Source organism: Silurus aristotelis, assembly GCF_946808225.1.
Source record: "Silurus aristotelis genome assembly, chromosome: 2".
Taxonomy (NCBI): domain Eukaryota; kingdom Metazoa; phylum Chordata; class Actinopteri; order Siluriformes; family Siluridae; genus Silurus; species Silurus aristotelis.
Genome location: NC_139575.1, coordinates 9,827,121 through 9,848,813, shown reverse-complemented (window position 1 = coordinate 9,848,813; position 21,693 = coordinate 9,827,121). Strand labels below are relative to the sequence as shown.

The following is a 21,693-nucleotide window of genomic DNA, read 5'->3' as shown; positions in this document are numbered from 1 at the left end:
ATACGGTATGCTGAGGTGGGTGAGAACGTCCCAACACAATTCCTGAACACTGCAGCTATTGTGCTGGAGCCTCCTCCTGTGTTCAATTCATCCAGATATCAAGACCAAGAAGCCTACAGTCGCCTATTATAATAATACTACTAATGATAATTGTTGTTTGTTGATATCAAAACAACAACTAGAAAACAAATTATTATTATTATTATTATGATGTAATTATCATGAGAATAATCATACATATGCTCATGTACAGAGTTCAAGTGCAGTCAAGACACGTATCGCATATCACGTTCTCCTCTCTGTGTACTAGTTCAAGTCTAAACCTTATGTACACAGATGTAAAAAGAGCTCCTGTTGTGTATATAAACAGCTGCATGTCCAGGTGGTGGTTCCCATTTGTTTTTCCACACTGCAGGCTTTAGAATTTACTTTGGGTGTTTTGAAATCTGTCGTTCCAATTTTCCAGTAAATAGACAATGAACTAACTGTGGAATCAAAAAGTTAAATAAATCGGAAACCGAATGAAGCACAAGGCTACACGCGCAGTCACAGGGAGCACCGAGCTTCATAAGTCAGTGTGCCAAAAGACACAGTCCTGTGTGCCACGTGCGCACCCTGTCGCTGAGTTCTCTTTACACGCGAGATTCTCAGCGTGAACAACATGATCTCACTTCCGCACCCACCCTACTCCTGTCTTGACTTGGCCCCTGTCAAGTTTATTCCTATAGCGCTTTTCCCAATGGACATTGTCTCAAAACAGCTTTACAGCTGTATCACTTCGTTCTCTTTCCTGAAGATGAAGATCCAGCACGAAGGTCTGCGTTTTTGCGGGGATCCAGTGCGAATAGCGATAGCGATTGACGCACTTTGAGAAGAAGACTTTAAGGACACGTTCCAGAAGTGGCAGGAACGCTGGAAACGCTGTATGGCTGTGCAATCTTTTGAAGGTGACTGTGTAAATAAAGTATTTTTTTTGTAAACAGAGCGATACTCGAAACTATTCGATACCGCTTATGGCATGTTTAGGTAGCATTTTTTTCTTCAAGATGTGAATTCAGAGCCTGAAGTGCAACTCGTGCTGCATTGGAGCAAAAGGCTATCGGCCCTCTTCTGCATACATGAGCTAACAGATTGGCTTGTGTTGCTACAATTAACCACGGACGGACGGACGGATTGATTGTCAAGTCTTGTACTCTTGTCCATGGACAGCTGTTTTTGATCTCATTTTGTAGATGATCCAAGGCCTAGTAGAAGATTTTTAGCCTGATGATTGTTCATAATTTTAGAAGCTTTCGCTGTATTTTAACACTCACTGTTTACGATTGTTTCCTTTTGTCTGCAACTCTGAGCTCCAAAACAAAATCTCTGAAGTGTCTGTGCCTTTATCTAATCTTGTTCTGGCCATTAGGGATTAGTATGGTGGTATAAGAGGATATATGTAATGATCTAATGTTACCCAGCGTGATGAAGTGTGGTTATACCAGGGGTTTGGTTTCCTGTGAAACGAGGAGACAAATCACGAGGGCTGGTGACATTTCTGCTACGTAGCATCTGCATTTTTATTATCATTCTTTTAAATCCAACATCAGTCACCGTGAGCTCGATGCTTTATTTTAACATCGCAGGGGTTAAGGAAGGGCGTTGTACACTGTGCTGTTTGTGTAACTCGTGCTAGTAATAGCACGGGGCATTTGATGGCTAATGTAGCGACGCTTGCACCATTTGTTGAGAATTTGAGTCGCAGCTATGTGGGATTTTCATCTCTGTCTGAGCAGAGATTCATTTCCATTCGTCATTAACGTTAGATCTGAAATTACAGGGCTGAAATACATGGAGCAAAAATTGTGCCTTGCGTTTTTATTGCATCATGTTTTTACTAAATATAACACTCTGCTATTGCAGAGAGTGAGCTGCAGAATTCTTGGTATGTTTGGCAAAGATGGATATAAACTGGTGGGTATCACAAAATGCTAGATGCAGGATGTTAATTGTGACACACGATTTTGACAAACCTGTTTTTGATAAAAATGGGCTTTTTTTTAAATAAAATAAATAAAATACAAAATAATATTGAATTGAATTCAGTTAAAGGTCCGATTTTTTTTGCGAGAAGGGGCATTACTGTTTTACAGTTCCATCGTGCTTTTTTTTTTTCTTTTTTTATCACAGCCATTATCTGTGTTTTAATGACAGTGACTTACACTAGCGGTGAAAGAGTTTTCTCAGAAATAGCTTTTTCCATTAAGAATAGAGGCTGTGCGCTTTTTCTACGGTTGGAAATATTCCAGGAAGCAGTCTTTGAATGTTTTCAAGGCTTTTAGATGAATGACGGGTCGATCCTTTCTGTAGAATCTAGCCGACATACACTTATGCTACATCCCCTGAAATTATAGGGATTCGCTTGTGAAAAGTGTGTATTATTCATTTATTTCTGTAAAGCGCCATTGTGTCTATTGTATGTAGAAATAACACTGGATTGAGCTGAATGGTCCTGTGATACGAATACGTGAACACAGCTTGCATGGCCACACATTATAACAAGCGTTTATATATAAAAAAAAAAAGCTCAACTTTTTATTAGAATGAGGTGAATGAAGTAAGTGTGGCCTTATAGTGTGACCACCTTGAATCACTCCCATTCCCATAATGTAAAGGGAATTATCACTTTGAAAACCCATTATTATTTTCGACTTTGGATCCGAAGATCATGAGTTCAAAACCCAGCCACGTCAAGCCGTCTCTCCTGGGCCCCTGAGCAAGGCCCTTAAACCTATAGCTGCTCAGTTGTATGAATGAGATCAATGCAAGTTGCTCTGGATGAGGGCATCTGCCCAATGATTTCAAATGTAAATATAATTTATCATTTATTTCACGACTACCTTGTGTATGTTTAATTATTTAGTAAGGGTGCCAATAATTCTGGAGGTGACTGTATAACCTTGACTATGACTGTGGGTGTGTAAAAAGGATAACGTGGATGCTGGTAGTTGATTGTTTTTATTGAGCCGGTTTGTGTCTTTTTGTTTGGCAAATGAAACTGATTAAAGTGGTGATTTCTTTCGCCTCACCTTTTGCGGCAGATGTTTGCACACCAGTCTGTTTTCATGACTAATTTATAGATGGCTCAAGGCACACAATTTACTAGTGACGGCTCTGCGACAGACGCAAGAAACTCGTTCTTTAGATTTAGAGACACGTTTTCTTGCCAGAGGGAAGATCTAATTAATTCTCGCCCTCTCTCTCTCGCTCTCTCTCTCGCTCTCTCTCTCTCTCTAGGGGTCTGTCTCAACTTTGCAATGCTAAACCAGGTTGCTTTCACATTCAGTTATCCTGTCAGAATTTGTTTCTCTTTCAACAACCTTCATTACCAACCCAGTCAATATTAATGATTCTGACATTAGACTCATACCTTCAGTCCCCAAACAGCTCATCACTTGTGGCTTTCTTAATATGTGAGATATATAATATATAATATATATAATATATATATATATATATATATATATATATATATATATATATATATATATATATATATATATATATATATATATATATAGTGCAGGTTTAATTATTCATTTTTATTTGTTTATTCACACACACACACACACACACACACACGAGCACACTGTCTGTCTATCTGTCTGTCTCTCTATTTATCTATCTGTGTGTGTGTGTGTGTGTGTGTGTGTGTGTATATATATACACAACTGCAATTGGTAACATTGCACAGTTTCAAATGGTGTTATTGCACAGCTTTTTGTTGCATGTTTCCACTACATATTGGAGTGCGCTCGTTGACTTTTGTGTTCATTCAGCTACAAGAACCCTATCAAGTTTAGGTATTGATGTAGAAGGCCTGGGGCTACAATCAACGCTCCATTCCATCCCAACGTTGTTCAATACGGTTCAGGTGAAAGCTCTATTGGGCCAATCAAGATCTACCACTCCAAACCATGTGAACCATATGTTCATGGAGCTAGCTTTGTGTACAGGGGCATTGCCATGCTGGATATAGTTTGGGTCTCGTAACTCAAGTAAAGGAAAAATGTAATGCTACTGCAATTCAAGATGTCCTATACAAACCACAGATGGCTGGAAAAAAGTCCATGTCTGAATACCTTTGTCTATATAGTGGTAACTGGATCTTTCTTTATCGTTTTCTATTAGTGCTGAAACGATTCCTCGAGTAATTCAAATACAAAAATGCATTGAGGCAAATAATCTGAGTTGTTGTTTTTTTAGCCAATTGGGTAGCACTGTAATGCCAAAAATCATTACAAATTAAAAATTGAAAAAAAGCCTACAATTAATAGATTCGCATGGTGTCAAACTCCGATCCCTGGAGAGAACTCTGGAGGAGACGGAACAAAACAGATGAAGCAGATGAGCCTCGTACATACACCAACAACTTCAAACTTCAGACTGACAACAAGATTACCGGTGGATGCACCAGAAACTTCGCATGTTTACGAGAAATAAAGGAATTAGGCAAACTTGTTTTGTTTTTTAATGGGGCAGAAACGGGCTTCCAGACAACACAAAAGACGCTGCAGAAAACAGCGAGGGGAGAGGAGAATATTCAGGCCTATTAAAACAACAAAGCTTTCAAAGTTTGGGTTCATTTCAAACTAAAACATGAAGAAAACACAGTATAGTGCGGTTACAGTTTTTAATGATTTTTTGTGATTTTATTAATATTTGTATTTATATTTTGATATAATGTGCCAATTAAATGCACTAAAATGGGCTCAGTTTTCACAGATATTCCTGTGTGCAGTTTCAGCAATAAAAATGTACAATTTTTTAAAAAGGGAAACAAATTACTTGTTCATTTTAAGAGACCCGTCTTATGTTCTCTTGTATATTTAGTATCGCTTTTTAATGAAGAAGAAAAAAGTCATTCTTATCGGTAAAAAACTCGATTACTAAAACAATCAACAGCAGCAGCCATAATTTAAATTTTTATTGTAAAAAATGAAAAAATATCACATTGTAGCAGCTCCATTTCTAAAAAAGTATTAATGTGAACCAGGTCCTTGTTTCAGTTGTTTTAGAATCAGTAGACTAACATTAACCTGGTATACAGTAATCCTAACATTTGCTTTGTAGAAATGATTCTGTCCAATTAGAAGACTGTAATAAAAAACAATTACGAAACATATTCATCCACAAAAGTGAACCTATTCGGTCTTCATGATCCTCCTCATGTATCTCAGGCTGTTACTTAATCTGAATGACACTTGTATTGCTCAGGGTTATAACCATAAATCCAGACGATGATGGACAGTTGACAAATTTATAGAGTATTTGTCTTTTCTTTAATCTCCAGTATTATAATTTCATCTTCCAGCGGCACTTAGCCATGCGATATCTGAACATGCTTTTATCTGTTTGATGAATGAAGAATGAAGTGTAGTTTGTTGTCCCTCATGCTTTTGCTTTCTTCTTGTTGTTTGTGTCAATAGACGTGACTGCTGTAAATCTGTCCTACTTTCAAGTGGCTAAACTGAGCACTAATGTAAAGTGTTTATGCCCCTGTGTGGATTGATTTCCACTGGATTGTAGTGGCTTTTATTCTCTTTGGGTGTACATAAATAACTAGCCCTGTTCTGTGTGTGGGCAAAAGACTGCGTCTCGTCCCTTTGCGTCCCTTTATTCCACTCAGAGGGCAGGGCAGAACATATGGTGCGGTTTAACGGTCAGGGGGACACACAAGTGGAATTCTTATCACAATGAGATACATGGCTATTCATAGAGAGCAGGCGCCTGATTCAGGCTTTTACATCTCAAGTGGGGCACAACCGATAAAAGAAACTTGCTTGTGGTCTGGAGTGCGTTATTCTGCTTAAACCACAGCGAATAGACAACAATCGCCATGGTTCGTTTAAGATTGAATGCCGCATCACACGATTTGATTTGACGGGTTGATTTAATGGTTTGGAGTCTCTGATACACCATCCTGTCACCCTCTCTTCACTTTAATTTTTTTTTTATATAACTTGTTCTTATGTATGAAAGCAGAAAACGTAATTTCTTCTTTCCTGAAGTCCGACATGACCAAGATTCCTTCCGTAAATTTGAAATAAACCTCTAAATGAACAACACTACATCAATTAGTACTTTGTTAAACGAGACATTTTAGCAGTTCATTTGATTAGATTAGATCTATAGATGTGGATGCGTCTGCGGTTGTGTTTGAGCTGTTACTGTAATATATATAGTGTATTGTTTAGATATTGCTGATTAATCGTTTTTTCCCCCGATTACTTAGCACTAATAGTTGATTGCTGGAGCTGTTTGTTTGAAAGAGGCAAATGTAGAGGACAGAGTAGTATGGAGACGGATAATCCGCTGTGGCGACCCCTATTGTCAGCAGCCGAAAAGGAAGAGTTGATTGCTGAAGCTATCAGCTAACAGCAAAAATCCATCCCGATAGTTTTTCCGTGTTCCGGTTTATTGTCGTTACGAGAGCAGCCTCTAGAGGTGAATCACTGACATTACATGCTGTTTGTTTTTATACGAGACTGTGCACTGCACAGAGCATGCTATATTATATTATATTTAGTATATTTATTAATTATTATTAATTTCATTTAGCACATTTTCATGGTTTGTTTTATTTTTGTAATAAACGTCAGCACTATTTTACATATTGTATGTTTTGCTTTTTGTTTTTTCATTCCGTATCCATTAACGAATCGGTTATCGGCAAATACAATCCAACCTAGCTATCGGTCGACTTCAAATTGTAGTATCCAAAACGTTATACAACACACTCGCCGCTTTGTTAGACAGCATGCGTCATCGCTGCATCGAGCCGTTACTTCGACATTACACACCCGTGATTTGATAGCAGACGAGCGGCCATGACACATTCATGATGTCTAAACGTGTGACGATGCCAAAATTCTTTGTGCGCAGCACTCACACTATCACCATTCTTATACGAGGTTTTACAGCGAACGCTCTTTGCGCATCAATTTACTGCGCTGTTATAAATAATTGCAAGGGTTCTAAACCAGCTTGCACCGGTTCCGAACAATCGCCAACATCACAGAGAATCGGAATAATCAGTATCAAAGATTTATTGGTCAACAAGGAATTTGGTTCCAGCTGTTGGTGAGACTCAAAAGTACAGACATAAATAACACTATATTTAGCGTCTGTCTGTCTGTCTGTCTGTCTGTCTGTCTGTCTGTCTGTCTGTCTGTCTGTCTGTCTGTCTGTCTGTGAGACAATACAGATGAAATAAGAACACTTGTACATAGTGTGAATACATGGTAGTGCAAATACCATTAATGCGCATCACTCCTAGTTTCAAAACCTCCTGATTCCCTGCGTCACCCTGTATAATATGATGTATTATATTATAATCTAATGTATTAGGAGTGCATTAGTAAGAACATGTTGTGCACGTCAGAGCTGTTGCTGTGTTACAAGCATTAACAGCCATCTCGCTTTCAGACCTTGACCCATTTTTCAGGGTGACACAGCAGGTTCCGTAGGCAGCGTGTGCGAGGCACCGAACGGAGGTCAAATTTGACTTATCTCAGGAAAGGCTCGACTCCTCCTTATAACACAACAAATGACACAAAAACACCGCAACACACTAATCAGGTTATGAGTGAAATACTAGATATGCAAAGCAGAACCTGTTCCATGGCTGATGCAAGTCTCTCTAACCGGGAGCTAACGCTCACGGCCTATTCCTCATATCCAGGCCTACTTTTCTTATCCAAATATTTTGAAAGTGTGTCGTTTAAAAAAGAGGGAAGAGTTTTCTTTTTCTCTCTCGTTTTTTTTTTTTTCCTCCCTCTCAGTCCTCCTCGTCATTGCGGTTGTGCTAGTTATGATTATGAGGGAGAGAAGGAGAGAGAGGCAGGGTGGTAAGGACACGATTCTAAAGAAGCGCTCGCATAGGTGGTAATCTCTTTCTTTCATGTGTCTCATGTCCCTGTCTCCCCCAGCGAACAGAACAAAGCAGCGAAGTGCTGTGCAGAGGGAGAGCGTGTGTGTGTGTGTGTGTGTGTGTGTGTGTGTGTGTGTGTGTGAGAGAGAGAGGGAGTATTGCACTATTAAAATATTGTTGCCGTGTGCAGCATTAAGACTAATGAAAAGAGACGGAGTTAAACACAGCATGTTTTGTCCAAGCATTAAGACTAAATAATTGATCCTGGCCGAGGGAACGCATCATTTATTCATCGTCGTGTTCCAGTGTGCTTTTCCGGAACTGAATCTGGGTCCGTGTTGAGATTAGAGTAGCAGGAGCAGGGAGAGAGTGGAGCAGGCGGAGCCTCGAAACTCCCCCATTCATATTATGTAAATGCACATGAGCTCGGCAGCACGCGATTGGCTGCCTGGATGTGTTGCCTGGCTGACGGGAGAGACGGAGCGTGCTGTGCAGCAAATGCTCCTACGCGATGGGCAGAGGAGGAAGGCATGTGAGGAAGACACAGAATGCAGAAAAAGCTGCCTCTGCTTTCGTTTTTCTATAGCAGGAAGAGAAAAGAAGGTGTCTAATTTCCAGGCGTCTGCCCGATGAAGAAGCTCTACAGGATAAGCCGGCTGCTCCTCTCGGCCAGCTTATTCATAACAGAGGCATCATTAATGACCGAGATGAATCGACGTTAATAGAAGTGCATCTCTCGCATTGCAGTTAATGGGACACTTCCTGCTGCAGTTTCGGATCAAAACCGTTTAAGTGTTTTTGTCTTTTTAGATTTTATCAGCTGGATGTAATGGCTGATGAGAAGAGTAAACTCTAGTACAGCTACAGAGATTTGGAAAGCGTGGAAAGCGTGGAAAGTGCACTGGAATGAACGCAGTAACGTCACTCTATCTGTTCTTCAGGCACCAGGAGCTCTTCTACGCCATGTCTTGATTGAATGATTGGAATGAGGGACTGAGTGGAGTCGTTTGCTTTGAAAGCTGCTTCTGCAGCTGTCAAGTATTTCTGGATCATCCGAGTGGAGACGCGCCGTCTTGAGCAGCTACAGCACCATCCCACGAGCTTGAGAAGAATCTTGCATTGAGCTCGAGCACCTTTTTTTTTTCTTCCCCATCATTTTTTTTTTCCTTCTACTGTGTGAAGAATGGTGTTTGTTGTGTTTTAGGACTGCGCTGTTGTTGTGTTTCATCATTAAAAGCCCACCGGTAGTGAGGAGCCTGGGGTTTCCATAGAAATCAGTCCTTATGGGAGTCCACAGATAGGAAGTGAGAGCAGCAGGACGAGGCCGATGGAGCTCCGCTACACATCCTCGTTCTGAGAGACTCGATGCCAAAGGTTGATGTTTATCCAGTGCTGAATCGATGACGAGTCTAGACTCGATCAAGATGATACAGAAAACATTTTCATAGGACAAGTGCTGAGCTTTGCACTTTAGAGATCTACAGATCAGATTGTTCATCTGAAGAACTGCATGCCCTCCGCCTGGATTAGACAAAATAGTCGCCTTTTTTTTAACGTACATTTGCACACGAGAATTAAGACCATCAAATCTATTTAAGAACCGTCCTCTGTTGCGCCGACTTGCTCATCTTTATCAGACAATCACATCAGCGTCATTGTGAGGGAGGATTCTGGTATGAGGAACATAAGAGATCAGCCAAGTCTGCTGAAATGCACTGCAACTGATGCACCAGGCCGTGAGAGCTGAACTTTCACCTCTCGTTTATGCCTGCTCTGCCTGTTCATGGCACTATACTCTCTTGTATGAATACAGAGGTGAAGTGAAAGTGCTTATCTTGATCCCACTTCCTTCCTCTATTGCATTATTCTGGAATCTTGGCTGGGTTCCTCACTTGATTCTTTTTACAAGACGCTTATACGGTATTTCTGAAGCTGGTCTCTGGAGCACAGCACAATGGACGACTCCAGTATTTTAAGACGGCGAGGTCTCCAGGTAAGGCTCGTTGATGATGGATATAATGAATGGGTAAACAAAACAGCAAATTTTATAACCCGTGTGTGTTTTGTAGGTAGCACATCAGTATTTTCACACCAGTTTGCTACTGAATGAAGCTGAATCCCCCATTTTTTTTGACGTTCGCTGACATTCCTCCTAGCAGTCCTTGTGTCTTGATGAAAACCTTGCAAATGTGATGTACCACGGTTCACTTTGGACGTAATGGCAAGTCGAGCAGATGCTGAGGTTGCAGTTGGTAGTTTTCTCTCCTTGCTTATGAATGAACAAGTCATTCAATCTGTTCATTGCGCGTTTCCTTCCAACACTTTTAAAATGAATAAACGTTAACTCACGTGACAACACTGCCTCAACGAAGCACCGTGCGTGTCCTCAAGCTTCAGCTTGGCCACCTCTACCATATGGAGCATGAGCATTCAGAGGTCTCGGTTATCGCTGAGAATTTAATTAGCAAATGTCTGACTTTAACCAGAAAGCCATGGTCATGTTACACAAAGAACACCACAGGCAAGCACAATCACTAATTTGTAATTCATCTGCCGCTGAATGTGGGATTCAGGGTTTAATTTTGAGTTTTTTTTTTCTGTCTCCATAAGCTTATTGCAGTGCTGTTTATAGATTAGATGCAGTGGTGTATTATGCACATTCTTACTAGCATTATATCAAGACTAGCTTTGGATCTTATCATTGATAGCACAAGTACTGAGATTGTCAAGAGACTGTAGAGGGTCAGGCAGACAGACAGACAGACAGACCTCGAGTAACGAGGTTTCCGATTACCAAATCGTAACTTAAAAATATCAAGTTATCAAGTCAATTACCAAGTCAAGACATGGCCCAGCCTACCCTGGAATCTTCCAGAATGCTGATCAGAATGTAGTAGTATAATGTTTTGGTTATTTATCAAAATGCAGAACATCATTTAGCAAAACAGAACAATCAACAGTACAGCTGCATTTCGTATCACTATCATAAGATCGAAAAATCGAAAAGATATGTGGTTATACATAGTCAAAATAAATACATAAATTTTTTTTATAAAAAATATATATAAATATATATATATATATGAAAGAGAGAGGAAGGGAGAGATTAAAAGATGTGATATTTTGATTGATTGATTATCGTATTGTATTTGTGTTGGTAATTGAGCAGGTTTTTAGCAGTATTTTTATTTTTTTGTGGTTATTTGTTTGTCAAAATCCAGGACAATCAATGAGACATGACACTTATCTACTTCTAGCAAGTTCAATCACTGTCTGCTATATCAGGTTTCTGCTGATAAAAACGCGAAAAATTCGAAACCGAGCAAGAAATGCCGACGCTTTACCCCCAACCCAGGCTTGTCTTTCCCAATCCTAATGAAGGCCAGACTGCATTAATGCACTGAGGGGGAAGTCCTCGAGTCGCTCACATGTAATACTGATGTAATGGATGTAAAATAAAGATTCGTGTGTCTGATCTATCGATAGATTAATAATTGCAACATGCCCAGTGAGCCTGTGAATTTCAGTCTGCCTTTGTTTTTGCACCGTGTGTATGAATGTAGATGCAGATTGCATGGTAGAGAGGCTGGGAGATGTTTGCTGAGCTCTGTGTTTTGTGAGTTTACTGAACAACTGCATGGGGAGTGTGTGTGTGTGTGTGTGTGTGGGGGGGGGTTGTTTTTGCAAATCCCTCCATCCTGAGGTTCTGCCCCGGGGGCTCAGTTCTGTTAAAGCCAGGGATCAGATGAAAAACACCCATTGAAAGCCTGTCCATATTTTTTCAAGCCCTCGACTTGATTAGCAGCAGATATTTTTGTGTGTGTGTGTGTGTGTGTGTGTTACATTCCTTCAAGGCCGTATTAAATTATTTAGCACTACATTTAAGACTCATTCTGGATAAAGACCCCCCCTCCCCTTCTCATCTTGTTGATAAATTGACTGTTATGACTTAAAGCTTTTGCTTTAATGCACTCAATGTGTCTCAGTGGTGAAAGACCTGAACCCTGTGGTCTGTGAAGAGGCACTTGGAAGGTCTTTTAGGAAGAGGTTAAAGGAGGGGTTGTGTGGTAGTGATGGCTCTACTAAATCTTGTTTCCTAGTGGTCTCCTAAGCCCTTGGTTAGGATTTTCTCCAGTGTTCGTGTTCAACAAACAATAACCCGTCTGTGATGCAGATACGAGAAGAATAACATGGACAGTTTTTAATTAAATGGATGATTTTGCTTCAGGCAAACATGTTTTTCTTTTCCTCGCAGCATTATAAACACATGCATCAGGGGGTGTAACAGGGGGTGTCCCATATTGTGGTTAGTTAGAATTGATAGTGAATCGTGTTCTTTTCCGGCTTGCTCTCGCCTCACGCCGATCCCGGCTTGTCTCACGAGTCCGAGGATAAAATGGGAAATTGGTTTTTGCTGCTAGTGACACAGGTCGTGAGTAATAAGCAGCACCTAGATAAGCCGTTCAGCCCCATCTTTATGTTGCTGATATTGGGAGTTTGCTGATTTATTTCAGGCTTAGACCAGCAAGTATTGCTCGAGGAGTTCAATTTGTCTGGCAAATGTGTTCTTTTGTGCTGATGTTCTCAGCATTTCCAATCCACTCCCCTTGTGTGGTGTTTTTTATTTTATTTTATTTTTATTTTTTTTGGGGGGGGGGTTGTTTTTGAGTTCAATATCGAAATAATGTTAACCGTAAACCAGTTTTATTGCACAACTTAAATGCGTATAATAAATGTATTTAATTTGAGTGTTCCGGAAACCTCTGCATTATTGATTCATCATTAGTTAAAACTACCCAGTGAAAAACAAACCGGACTTCTATTAATGATACATTTATACATCAATGATACATTTTAACGTGATTTTTCTCTGGCGCTGGTTGTGCATCGGCGGACCTCTTTAATACTATGGAAATTCACAGATCTATAAAACATTATTTATTATTATTATTATTATTCCATAAAGCAAGGGCATGATTGCTTGCTTGCCATTTCCGTAGCAGTTTTTAGTTACGGGGTTGGGTTACTAGCCCAACACCCTCTCTCCTCTTTTTGCCACCGCGCTTGGGACCGTCCATGGTGGAGTTTTTTATCCCCATTCCTACAACCGAGCAAAAAATGTATCTTTATAGCAGGTCTCAGCATATTTGTATTAATTAGGAAACAAATAGATTTTAGAATCGTTTCGATTATCATCAGTTATTTGTCGAATAAAACATCTAATTTGACTAAACGTGTATCATTTGAAATAGTATGTTAGCCATATATGAAGGTTAAGTGATACCCAGAGGTTCTATAGTGCACACCTGGAATGATTCATGTATTCAAGCACGATGTTAAAAATGTACCTGTGGCACTGATGCACAATGGGGCCTCGCATGCAGAGCGTTATTAGCTTCCAATCTAAATTCTGCTATATTCCCGGATTTAATAGCAACTCTCCAGCGAGTTTAGAGCCGAGCTGATTGTAACGATGAGGAAAGACGAGCTGAAGCAAGCTGAAACGGTATACATAAATAAATACGCCAGTGGTGTACGAGGAGTCGTGACCCAAATGAAACCTGATACACTAGTAGTATAGTTGTATTGCCTCAAATTGAACACACAGTAATTTATTTTTGCGAAGTACAAGCCATTACCTAATCATCGATTATGGCGGTGTACGTGTGGAAAGCATGACTAGTTGGTAATGAATTTTTAGCTGAGAAGCTCCTCAAAGGCTGCGACTGACCTGCGCTTCATGCCTAAGAGTGAGGAGGAAGCGATGCGGGCATTTACATGCTCTTTAATGAGGTCACTGCATTTGAGAGGATTCTACCTGCCATATTAATCTCATGATCGTGTAGAGAGACTGCGTGACAATTCCTCATTTACCACCGTAAGAGCCAAAATAGTTGTCATTCCCCCAGGAGTGGCAGCTTGGTATGGCTGAAATATGAACTCACTAAGGCCTTCAACCACTAAGCTACCACCTCCTCGCCTTTGTCCATCGGACCCTTCCACGTCTTCTGCTACATCAAAGTTCTACAGCCTTTGAGGGCACAAGGTGTTCAACATCCCTCACTTTGTTTTTCATTTTAATTAGTGCATCATCCAGGTACTTGAACTGCACTTCTTCCTTTTTTACGCAATACTCGCACTACAAAATGGTGGCGTTTACGCGTGTCTGGAACCTGTCCGAAACAACAGGAGACACTCCTGTAATGATTTCCATGAGTTGTCTTTATTTTATTAAACGAATTTACCAGTATAAAAGTCTGTATTTTTATTAATAAATCTACTCTGGTTCGTAGGCATTATAACCGCTATTTGAACAGTCTTCATCCCAACTTTTTATGAACGGCTCCTTAGGGGGTTATATAACTCCACACATTCAGGGTAGTATTGCTGATCCTCAGGATGCAGACGTTTCCTGTTTTCTCCTTGTCTTACACCCGGTCCCTCTCGAATTTCTCCTTTTTGCAGTTTACATGCAATGAAAACAGCAGAATTGAAAGAGGGATTTTTACAAAGGGAGAGGTCTGTGCCCAGAGGAATCTCTGTCTGGAGTTCAGAAGTGGTTTCAATTGCAGGTGATTGTGTGTCAGTGTGAGGACGGTTGCAGTGTGCAGGTAACTCCGTCATACCTGAGGATCCCTTTTAAACAAGCTAAACAGTCGATTAAAAACTCGTTCATTTCAAACAAATTAATTCAGACCACAATTTTGTCTGAGAACTGAAGAAAAAATTGGGCTTTTGATGCTGTAGAGAAATGTATACACAAATGTAGGTACGTAAGTGGGTATGTAGGTAGGTTCGTAGGTGTGTAGGTAGGTTGGCATGTAGGTTTGTAAGTTTGTGGGTGGGTAGGTTGGTAGGTAGGTTTGTAGGTAGTTGGGTCGGTAGCTTCGTAGGTAGGTATTTAGGTGGGTAGGTAGGTATGTAGGTAGGTACGTGGTTGGGAAGATAGGTAGGTTCATAGGTGGGTGGGTGGACATTGGTGGGTAGGTATGTAGGTTAATTAGTTCGTAGGTAGGTACGTAGGTGGGTAGGTAGGTTTGTAAGTTCATAGGTAGGTACGTAGGTTGGTGAGTAGGTAGGTAGGTGGGTGGATGGGTAGGTAGGTAGGTAGATAGGTTTGTAAGTTCGTGGGTAGGTAGGTGGGTGTTTAGGTAGGTTGGTTTGTGGGTGGGTAGGCAGGTATTTACTAAGGTTTGTATGTGGGTGGGTGGGTTGGTTAGTAGGTAGGTAAGTCGGTAGGTATGTTAGTAGGTAGGCTCGTAGGTGCATCAGTAGGTAGGTAGGTAGGTAGGTACGTCGGTAGGTATGTTGGTAGGTAGGCTAGTAGGTGCGTCGGTAGGTACGTAGGTAGGTATGTTGGTAGGTAGTTAGGTACGTCGGTAGGTAGGTAGGGTCATTGCATAGTACAGGTACACAGCAACAAAATGCAGTTTAACCTCTACCAGAAGTGCAAAAAGTAGCAATTGTGCAAACTGACAAGTAGAGATAAATATAAAGGCTCTGGCACTGAAAATGTGCACAAACTGTTCTTTTAATCATGTCTTTATATTTTTTTGCTAGTTCCCAAGTGATTGTATTGCACTTGAAACAATTCAGATTTTCAATTATATAAACAAGTTAAAGTAAAAAAAAAAAAAAACTATTTTTGGGGGCCAAGCACTTTTTGCCTCACATCTTGGCAATGAAGAAAGATCAGAAGCCAATGGAACCATCCCTGAGATATTTCAGAATGTCCTGTTTTTAGAAGCCCTTCCAAGTTGCACATGAGCTCCAAGCTTGTGTGTTAACTATGAGCTCATGAGGTCGCTTAATATTTGCTGTTTATTTTGGGTCCGGACGTTAAAGCATAATTTGTATTTTGTTTCTTAAACCTCTGGTCCGAATTTTATGATCACATTTAATTTGTGTGAAAGGAAGTAAATACATTTTTTTTCATATATTTGCTGTTTGGAAGTAAGCTCATTACATCATGAACACAGAACACCTTACATGTTCAAGTTAGTGAGTTCATAGAGAGTGTTGAGATGAATTTAGGAGTCTCATGTGGTCCTTCACCTGTGTACAAAGTCTGGTCTTTCTTAGATGTGCGCTCTCGTAATGATCTGTGACGTGAGTGCAGTCTGATTAGCTGTATCTAATCTAGATGCAAAAGCAAAGCTCTGCACTGTAGGAAATAAAATATTCAGTGAGAGAAAGCCATCAATGAAACGATGTGGGAACCACACAGAATGGCATGTCCTGATGTGTGTGTTGTACAGGACAGTAATTTGTGTTTTATTAAAAAAAACCAAAAAAACCCTCATTCTGTTTTTAAAAAAAAATGTTTTGGAATGTCAGTAAATAGAGTTCGACCGATAGCGAGTTTTACCGATAATGGGATCGTACTTGCCAATATTACTTGCCTATTAATCAACCGATTTAACAGTTTTAAAAATGTATACTGGATAAAAAAAAACTAACACAACAATCCATGTAAAATAGTGTTGAATTTTATTGCACACAAAAAAAAGTACTGAATCATGAAAATTAGCTTAATTACAAAAATATGAATATTTAATTTAATAATTAGAATATAATTACTAAATGAAACATAAATATAATATAGTGATCTCCGATAAAAAAACGAACACAAAAATCCATGTAAAATAGTGTTGAACTTTATTGCACAAATATTAAAATAAAATAAAAAGTACGAATCATGAAAATTTGCTCAATTAAAAAAAAACATTTAATTTAATAAATATATAGATATAATTACTAAATTAAATATAACAGTGCTCTCCGTGCAGCGTGCAGTCTCCCGTATAAAATCAAACAGCACCTCTAGAGGCCGCTCTTGTAATGACAGCGGACCAGAAATTGGTATGGATTTTTGCTGATAGCCATTAGTTCCAGCAACCAACTATCGGTGCCGATTAATCTGTTTGGACCTCGAGTTAGTAATTGAAGTTATTTCCTGTTATTTATTGTATTATAGCAGCTATAAATGCCGGCTGTTCTCGCCAGCTTCTCACAAGTCACGTCTCTGTGCAAGTTATACGAATGAACAAAGGTATTTGCCTTGAACCGAGAGGTCACAGTCCCAGTTCTTATGAGAGACGCAACATCATTTCAGTGCTGCTTTTTTTCTGAGTCAACTTCTGTCAGACTTAATCAGTATTTCACAATGTGTTGAAGTGCATGAACGCTCACTATGCCTTCAGTTACCAAAATCACTCTGAAACTGAGTTGTTTACCGAGATCACAGCACTGAGCTTGTAGGCCTTCCACAAAAAAAATAGTAGTACTTCTGCATAGTTGCAGGTTTGTTTCAGGTTGCTATTGACTGCTATAGTAAGGGTGCTCGAGATTGACGGACTGACCTGCCTTCCCTGCCAAAGCACTGGATAAATGTATTAAGAGTTCAGCAATGAGCTCACTCTGCGTCCACGCTGAGAGCATGAGCTCATCGTTACAGCCAAAGGACAGGGATGGAGGGGTGAAGGAGAGAGGGAAGAGTGCCAGAAAATTTGAGGTCTCAGCTGCAAGAGAGAGAGATGTGTATACACACACATATATACAGAGACAAAGTCAGACATGGTTGGTCTTTGTGTGGAAAGCATGACTTGGTAATGGTTGGTTGGTAATGAATTCTCCTTTTCTTCTTCTTCTTCTTCTTATTTTTTTCTTTGCTGAGAAGCTCCTCAAACAGCCAGTGACTGACCTGCGGTTAATGGCTAAGTGTGAAGAGGGAATAATGCAGGCATTTAGATGCTCTTTAATGAGGTGTTTCGAAGCTTTTGAGAGGATTCTACCTGCCGTATTAAAGGTATTATCATGTAGGTAGTGCCAGAGTGACATTTCATCGACCCGGATCTATCTATGGGCCCGAATCAGGTACATTTTCTCAACACAATCAGCTTTCAGATCTCCTCTTGGAGAATAGATGACTACTACTTCTGCTGTACTTATTTACGAGCGCATCAGTGATCCGACCCCAGATCTCTGAACCACCGAACGGATTTTTCCAGCAGACTTTTTTTTTTTTTTTTTTCTTTTCTTTTTATTGTTGCCGCAACTTTGCTCCGCCCCACACTGAAATATGAGCCAGCATCCTTTCTCTAGTGCCTCTTTCCCTACTTGGACCCCATGTGATACATTCTGACACTGATGAACCCTGTCTAATACAAGACGAGAGCTGTCAAATATGTATTCTCTGGCAATTTTTTGTCTGTGCGCCTAAATAGCCTGAGATGAGAAATAGCAGTGCATATTACTGTTTATCCAGGGATTCGTGTTTCTTGATCTCGCTCTAAGAGAAAGCTCGTGCTTTATTAGGACAGAAATGAGAGCATTGCTTCCTTTCATAAACGAATTACTCCACTGCAGACCTGGACCGCTTTCTTAAAGAGGAAACCGCTATAGGGGGAATTGTGTATAGATCGTATTATATTCTGATTACGGGATCTAGACCAGATGGATAATTTTTGGAGTGTACGTTTGTTTGTTTGTTTGCTGTTTACTTACGGCACAATACGTTTCGGAAACCCAAAGGCGTAAGCAGGCTTCGTTTATTAGAATCGATCAGATTCAGCTGTCATTCCACAAAAAGTGCCAATGAAATGCATCTAACCAGAAGTGTATAAGTGGCCTATTTATAATAAATAGCAATATGTTAAATGAGGGTACGAGTCCATGTATAGAATATATAGAAGTGTACAGTGTAAATGTGCAGGATTGTGCAGAGGATAAGACCTGTCAAGACACCATGCTCAATTGACATATGCTTATGTACATGTATATGAATGTTTGTATGATGCAGTATACACAGAATAAATATGGGTGGAAACATAAGTTATAACAGTGCAAATATGCACAATGGATGTAGTGCAGTTTAGACCAAACGTGGCGGTGCAGTAGTGTATTTGTTGACGTTCTGTGATGACATGACGTGTTTGTCCCAACCAGGCTAATAAAGCTGAAAGTATTAAAACACCATATTGGTTCATGAATGGATTTTTGCCCCTTATATGTCTCTTTACCTTTACCTTTATTGTTTACTATTATAAAAAAACTACTACTATACTTTCTTTCTTTCTTTCTTTCTTTCTTTCTGATTTTTCTTTCTAATATTTCCTTCTTTCTTTCTTTCTTTCTTTCTTTCTTTCTTTCTGATTTTTCTTTCTAATATTTCTTTCTTTCTGATTTTTCTTTCTTTCTTTCTTTCTTTCTTTCTTTCTTTCTTTCTTTCTTTCTTTCTTTCTTTCTTTCTTTCTTTCTTTCTTTCTTTCTTTCTTTCTTTCTTTCTTTCTTTCTTTCTTTCTTTCTTTCTTTCTTTCTTTCTTTCTTTCTTTCTTTCTGATTTTTCTTTCTAATATTTCTTTCTTTCTTTCTTTCTTTCTGATTTTTCTTTCTGATTTTTCTTTCAAATATTTCTTTCTTTCTTTCTTTCTTTCTTTCTTTCTTTCTTTCTTTCTTTCTTTCTTTCTTTCTTTCTTTCTTTCTTTCTGATATTTCTTTCTGATATTTCTTTCTTTCTATCTGATATTTCTTTCTTTCTGATATTTCTTTCTTTCTGATATTTCTTTCTTTCTGATATTTCTTTCTTTCTGATATTTCTTTCTGATATTTCTTTCTTTCTATCTGATATTTCTTTCTTTCTGATATTTCTTTCTTTCTGATATTTCTTTCTTTCTGATATTTCTTTCTTTCTGATATTTCTTTCTTTCTGACTGATATTTTTTTCTTTCTTTCTTTCTTTCTTTCTTTCTTTCTTTCTTTCTTTCTTTCTTTCTTTCTTTCTTTCTTTCTTTCTTTCTTTCTTTCTTTCTTTCTTTCTTTCTTTCTTTCTTTCTTTGTTTTTGATATTTCTCTTTCTTTCTTTGTTTTTGATATTTCTCTTTCTTTCTTTGTTTTTGATATTTTTCTTTCTTTCTTTCTTTCTTTCTTTCTTTCTTTCTTTCTTTCTTTCTTTCTTTCTTTCTTTCTTTCTTTCTTTGTTTTTGATATTTCTCTTTCTTTCTGATCTTTCTTTCTGATATTTGATATTTCTGTCTCACCGTGTGTCTGATGCCTCGTCTCGATGTCACCAGGTAATATCCAGATATAGAGAATCATGGCGGTTGTGTTCTATGTGTCTCAGCATGACTCTTTTGAACGTCCTCCACTCGTGCACTCTCCTCCCTGAGGACCCAGACTCCTCCGTTTCCCCTTCCTCTAATGAGGGCCATTTTTCATCCCAGCGGCGCTCGTCTCGTCTCTCCGTGACAATGTGTAATACCTCGTCTTTGTACCTCATTTCACACTGACTTCTATTTGAGGTTTGATAATATGTTTATTTTGTCACATTCTCTCTCTCTCTCTCTCTCTCTCTCTCTCTCTCTCTCTCTCTCTCTCTCTCTCTCTCTCTCTTTCAGTGTGTGAATGTGTCATGCTCTGTCTTGCCTCTGTTGTTGATCCCCGATGCTTTAAGGCCCCTTATGTTTTTCTTATTTATTCCGTTTTTTTCTTGTTAAAGCCGCCTCACGGTTGTTTGCGTTCTGAGCCGGTGGATCACCCATGTGAGTCTGGAGGCAAAATGTGTGTGAGAGGGTGAGAAGGAGACGGGTTTCTCTCTGTATGTCTCTCTCTCTTTCTCTCTCTCTCTCTCTCGTTCTCTCGCTTGAGGTGTTTCTGTGGCAGTGACAGTGGGGTTTGCTGAAGGTGAGAATTACACATTTGCACCTGTCACAGGTAGTTGGGCCTGAACATAGTGGAGGTGTTTTTCTGCTTACTTTTAATGAACCTGTCCGTGTAGTGTAAACGGCTTTGGAAGAAAAACCCAGACAGGAAAAACAAAGGATGAGATCACATTAGGGCATCAGGACATTGTTCTCCATCATCCAGTCGTTTCTGGATTATTGGGTTTAGAGGGGGTTAAAAATGAAGGTCAAAACTCATGTCAATCGTTGAAAGTTTTAGTTCTCATTACCTTCCTAATTAGCTGGATATAATCTGCTCAGAGAAAAAAAAAGTGTGTGTGTGTGTGTGTGTGAAGAATATTTGCCAGCATCTTTTGTTAATTTTTGGGGTGCAGGTGGGAAAACTAAAAAATTACAAATGGTTGGTTTAACGCTTCTCAGAAGCGGTTAACTGTGAACCTTGCACGAGATTGACGCAATTAGCATGGACTACTACACACCATCTCCTTCAAAATAGTCCCCTCGCACATCATCACTTCTCCACTTCTAGAATACGCTCTTGAAGTTTTCTTTATAAAAGTAACACGTCAAGGACCTTCTGCGATCCTTGCTGAATCTCACGCAACGGTTTTGAAAACCAACACCATGGTATTTTATATTTTTACAGCAGCAGCAAATCATGGCACGTTCCTTGTAGGTGCAACACGATACATGGCAATAAATTTGATCCTGATGGTCTTAACCGGATTGCGCTGAGCTGCCTATGTAGTGAAGATTAACATTAGGTGGCAGTAACTGTGTGTTAATGAGATGTTTTCTGCCTCATTCACCAGACTTCAATGAGAATCACTATCCCCCTCCGAAAGTCGACTGAAATGGTATTGACATTTGGATATGGTCTTTTAGGTCGTCTACTGAGTAAAAGTGTCAGCCCTCGTTCCAACAGCTTCTAAAGCCGTTCCCCTGCCAATCGTTTTTCTTTTCCCCCCTTTAATTACTCGTAACGTCCTTTGCATCCCGATTCAGGATTAGACCAGATTAGATTTACCCTTACAAGCGAAACAAATTCAGAGCCTTTTAGCGGTGTCTTATTCTGTTTACATTAATGTTCTGTAATATTAC

The 21,693-nt window shown here is 39.5% G+C and overlaps 1 protein-coding gene across 6 annotated transcripts in view; it reads left to right on the top strand.

Annotated features, from left to right (window-relative positions):
• mast2 (microtubule associated serine/threonine kinase 2) overlaps nt 1-21,693 on the top strand; it is a 149,038-nt gene that overhangs the window by 51,179 nt on the left and 76,166 nt on the right. Inside the window, exon 1 of one of the 6 annotated variants that reach the window (XM_083565463.1) lies at nt 8,397-9,905. The exons of 3 other annotated variants lie outside the window; for them this stretch is intronic. In XM_083565463.1, the coding sequence (XP_083421589.1) occupies nt 9,867-9,905 (39 nt within the window). In that variant the 5' untranslated portion in view covers nt 8,397-9,866. Of the gene's footprint in view, nt 1-8,396; nt 9,906-21,693 lie in introns of those variants that run through there. 2 more of the 6 variants (XM_083565461.1, XM_083565462.1) reach the window with 2 other exon arrangements.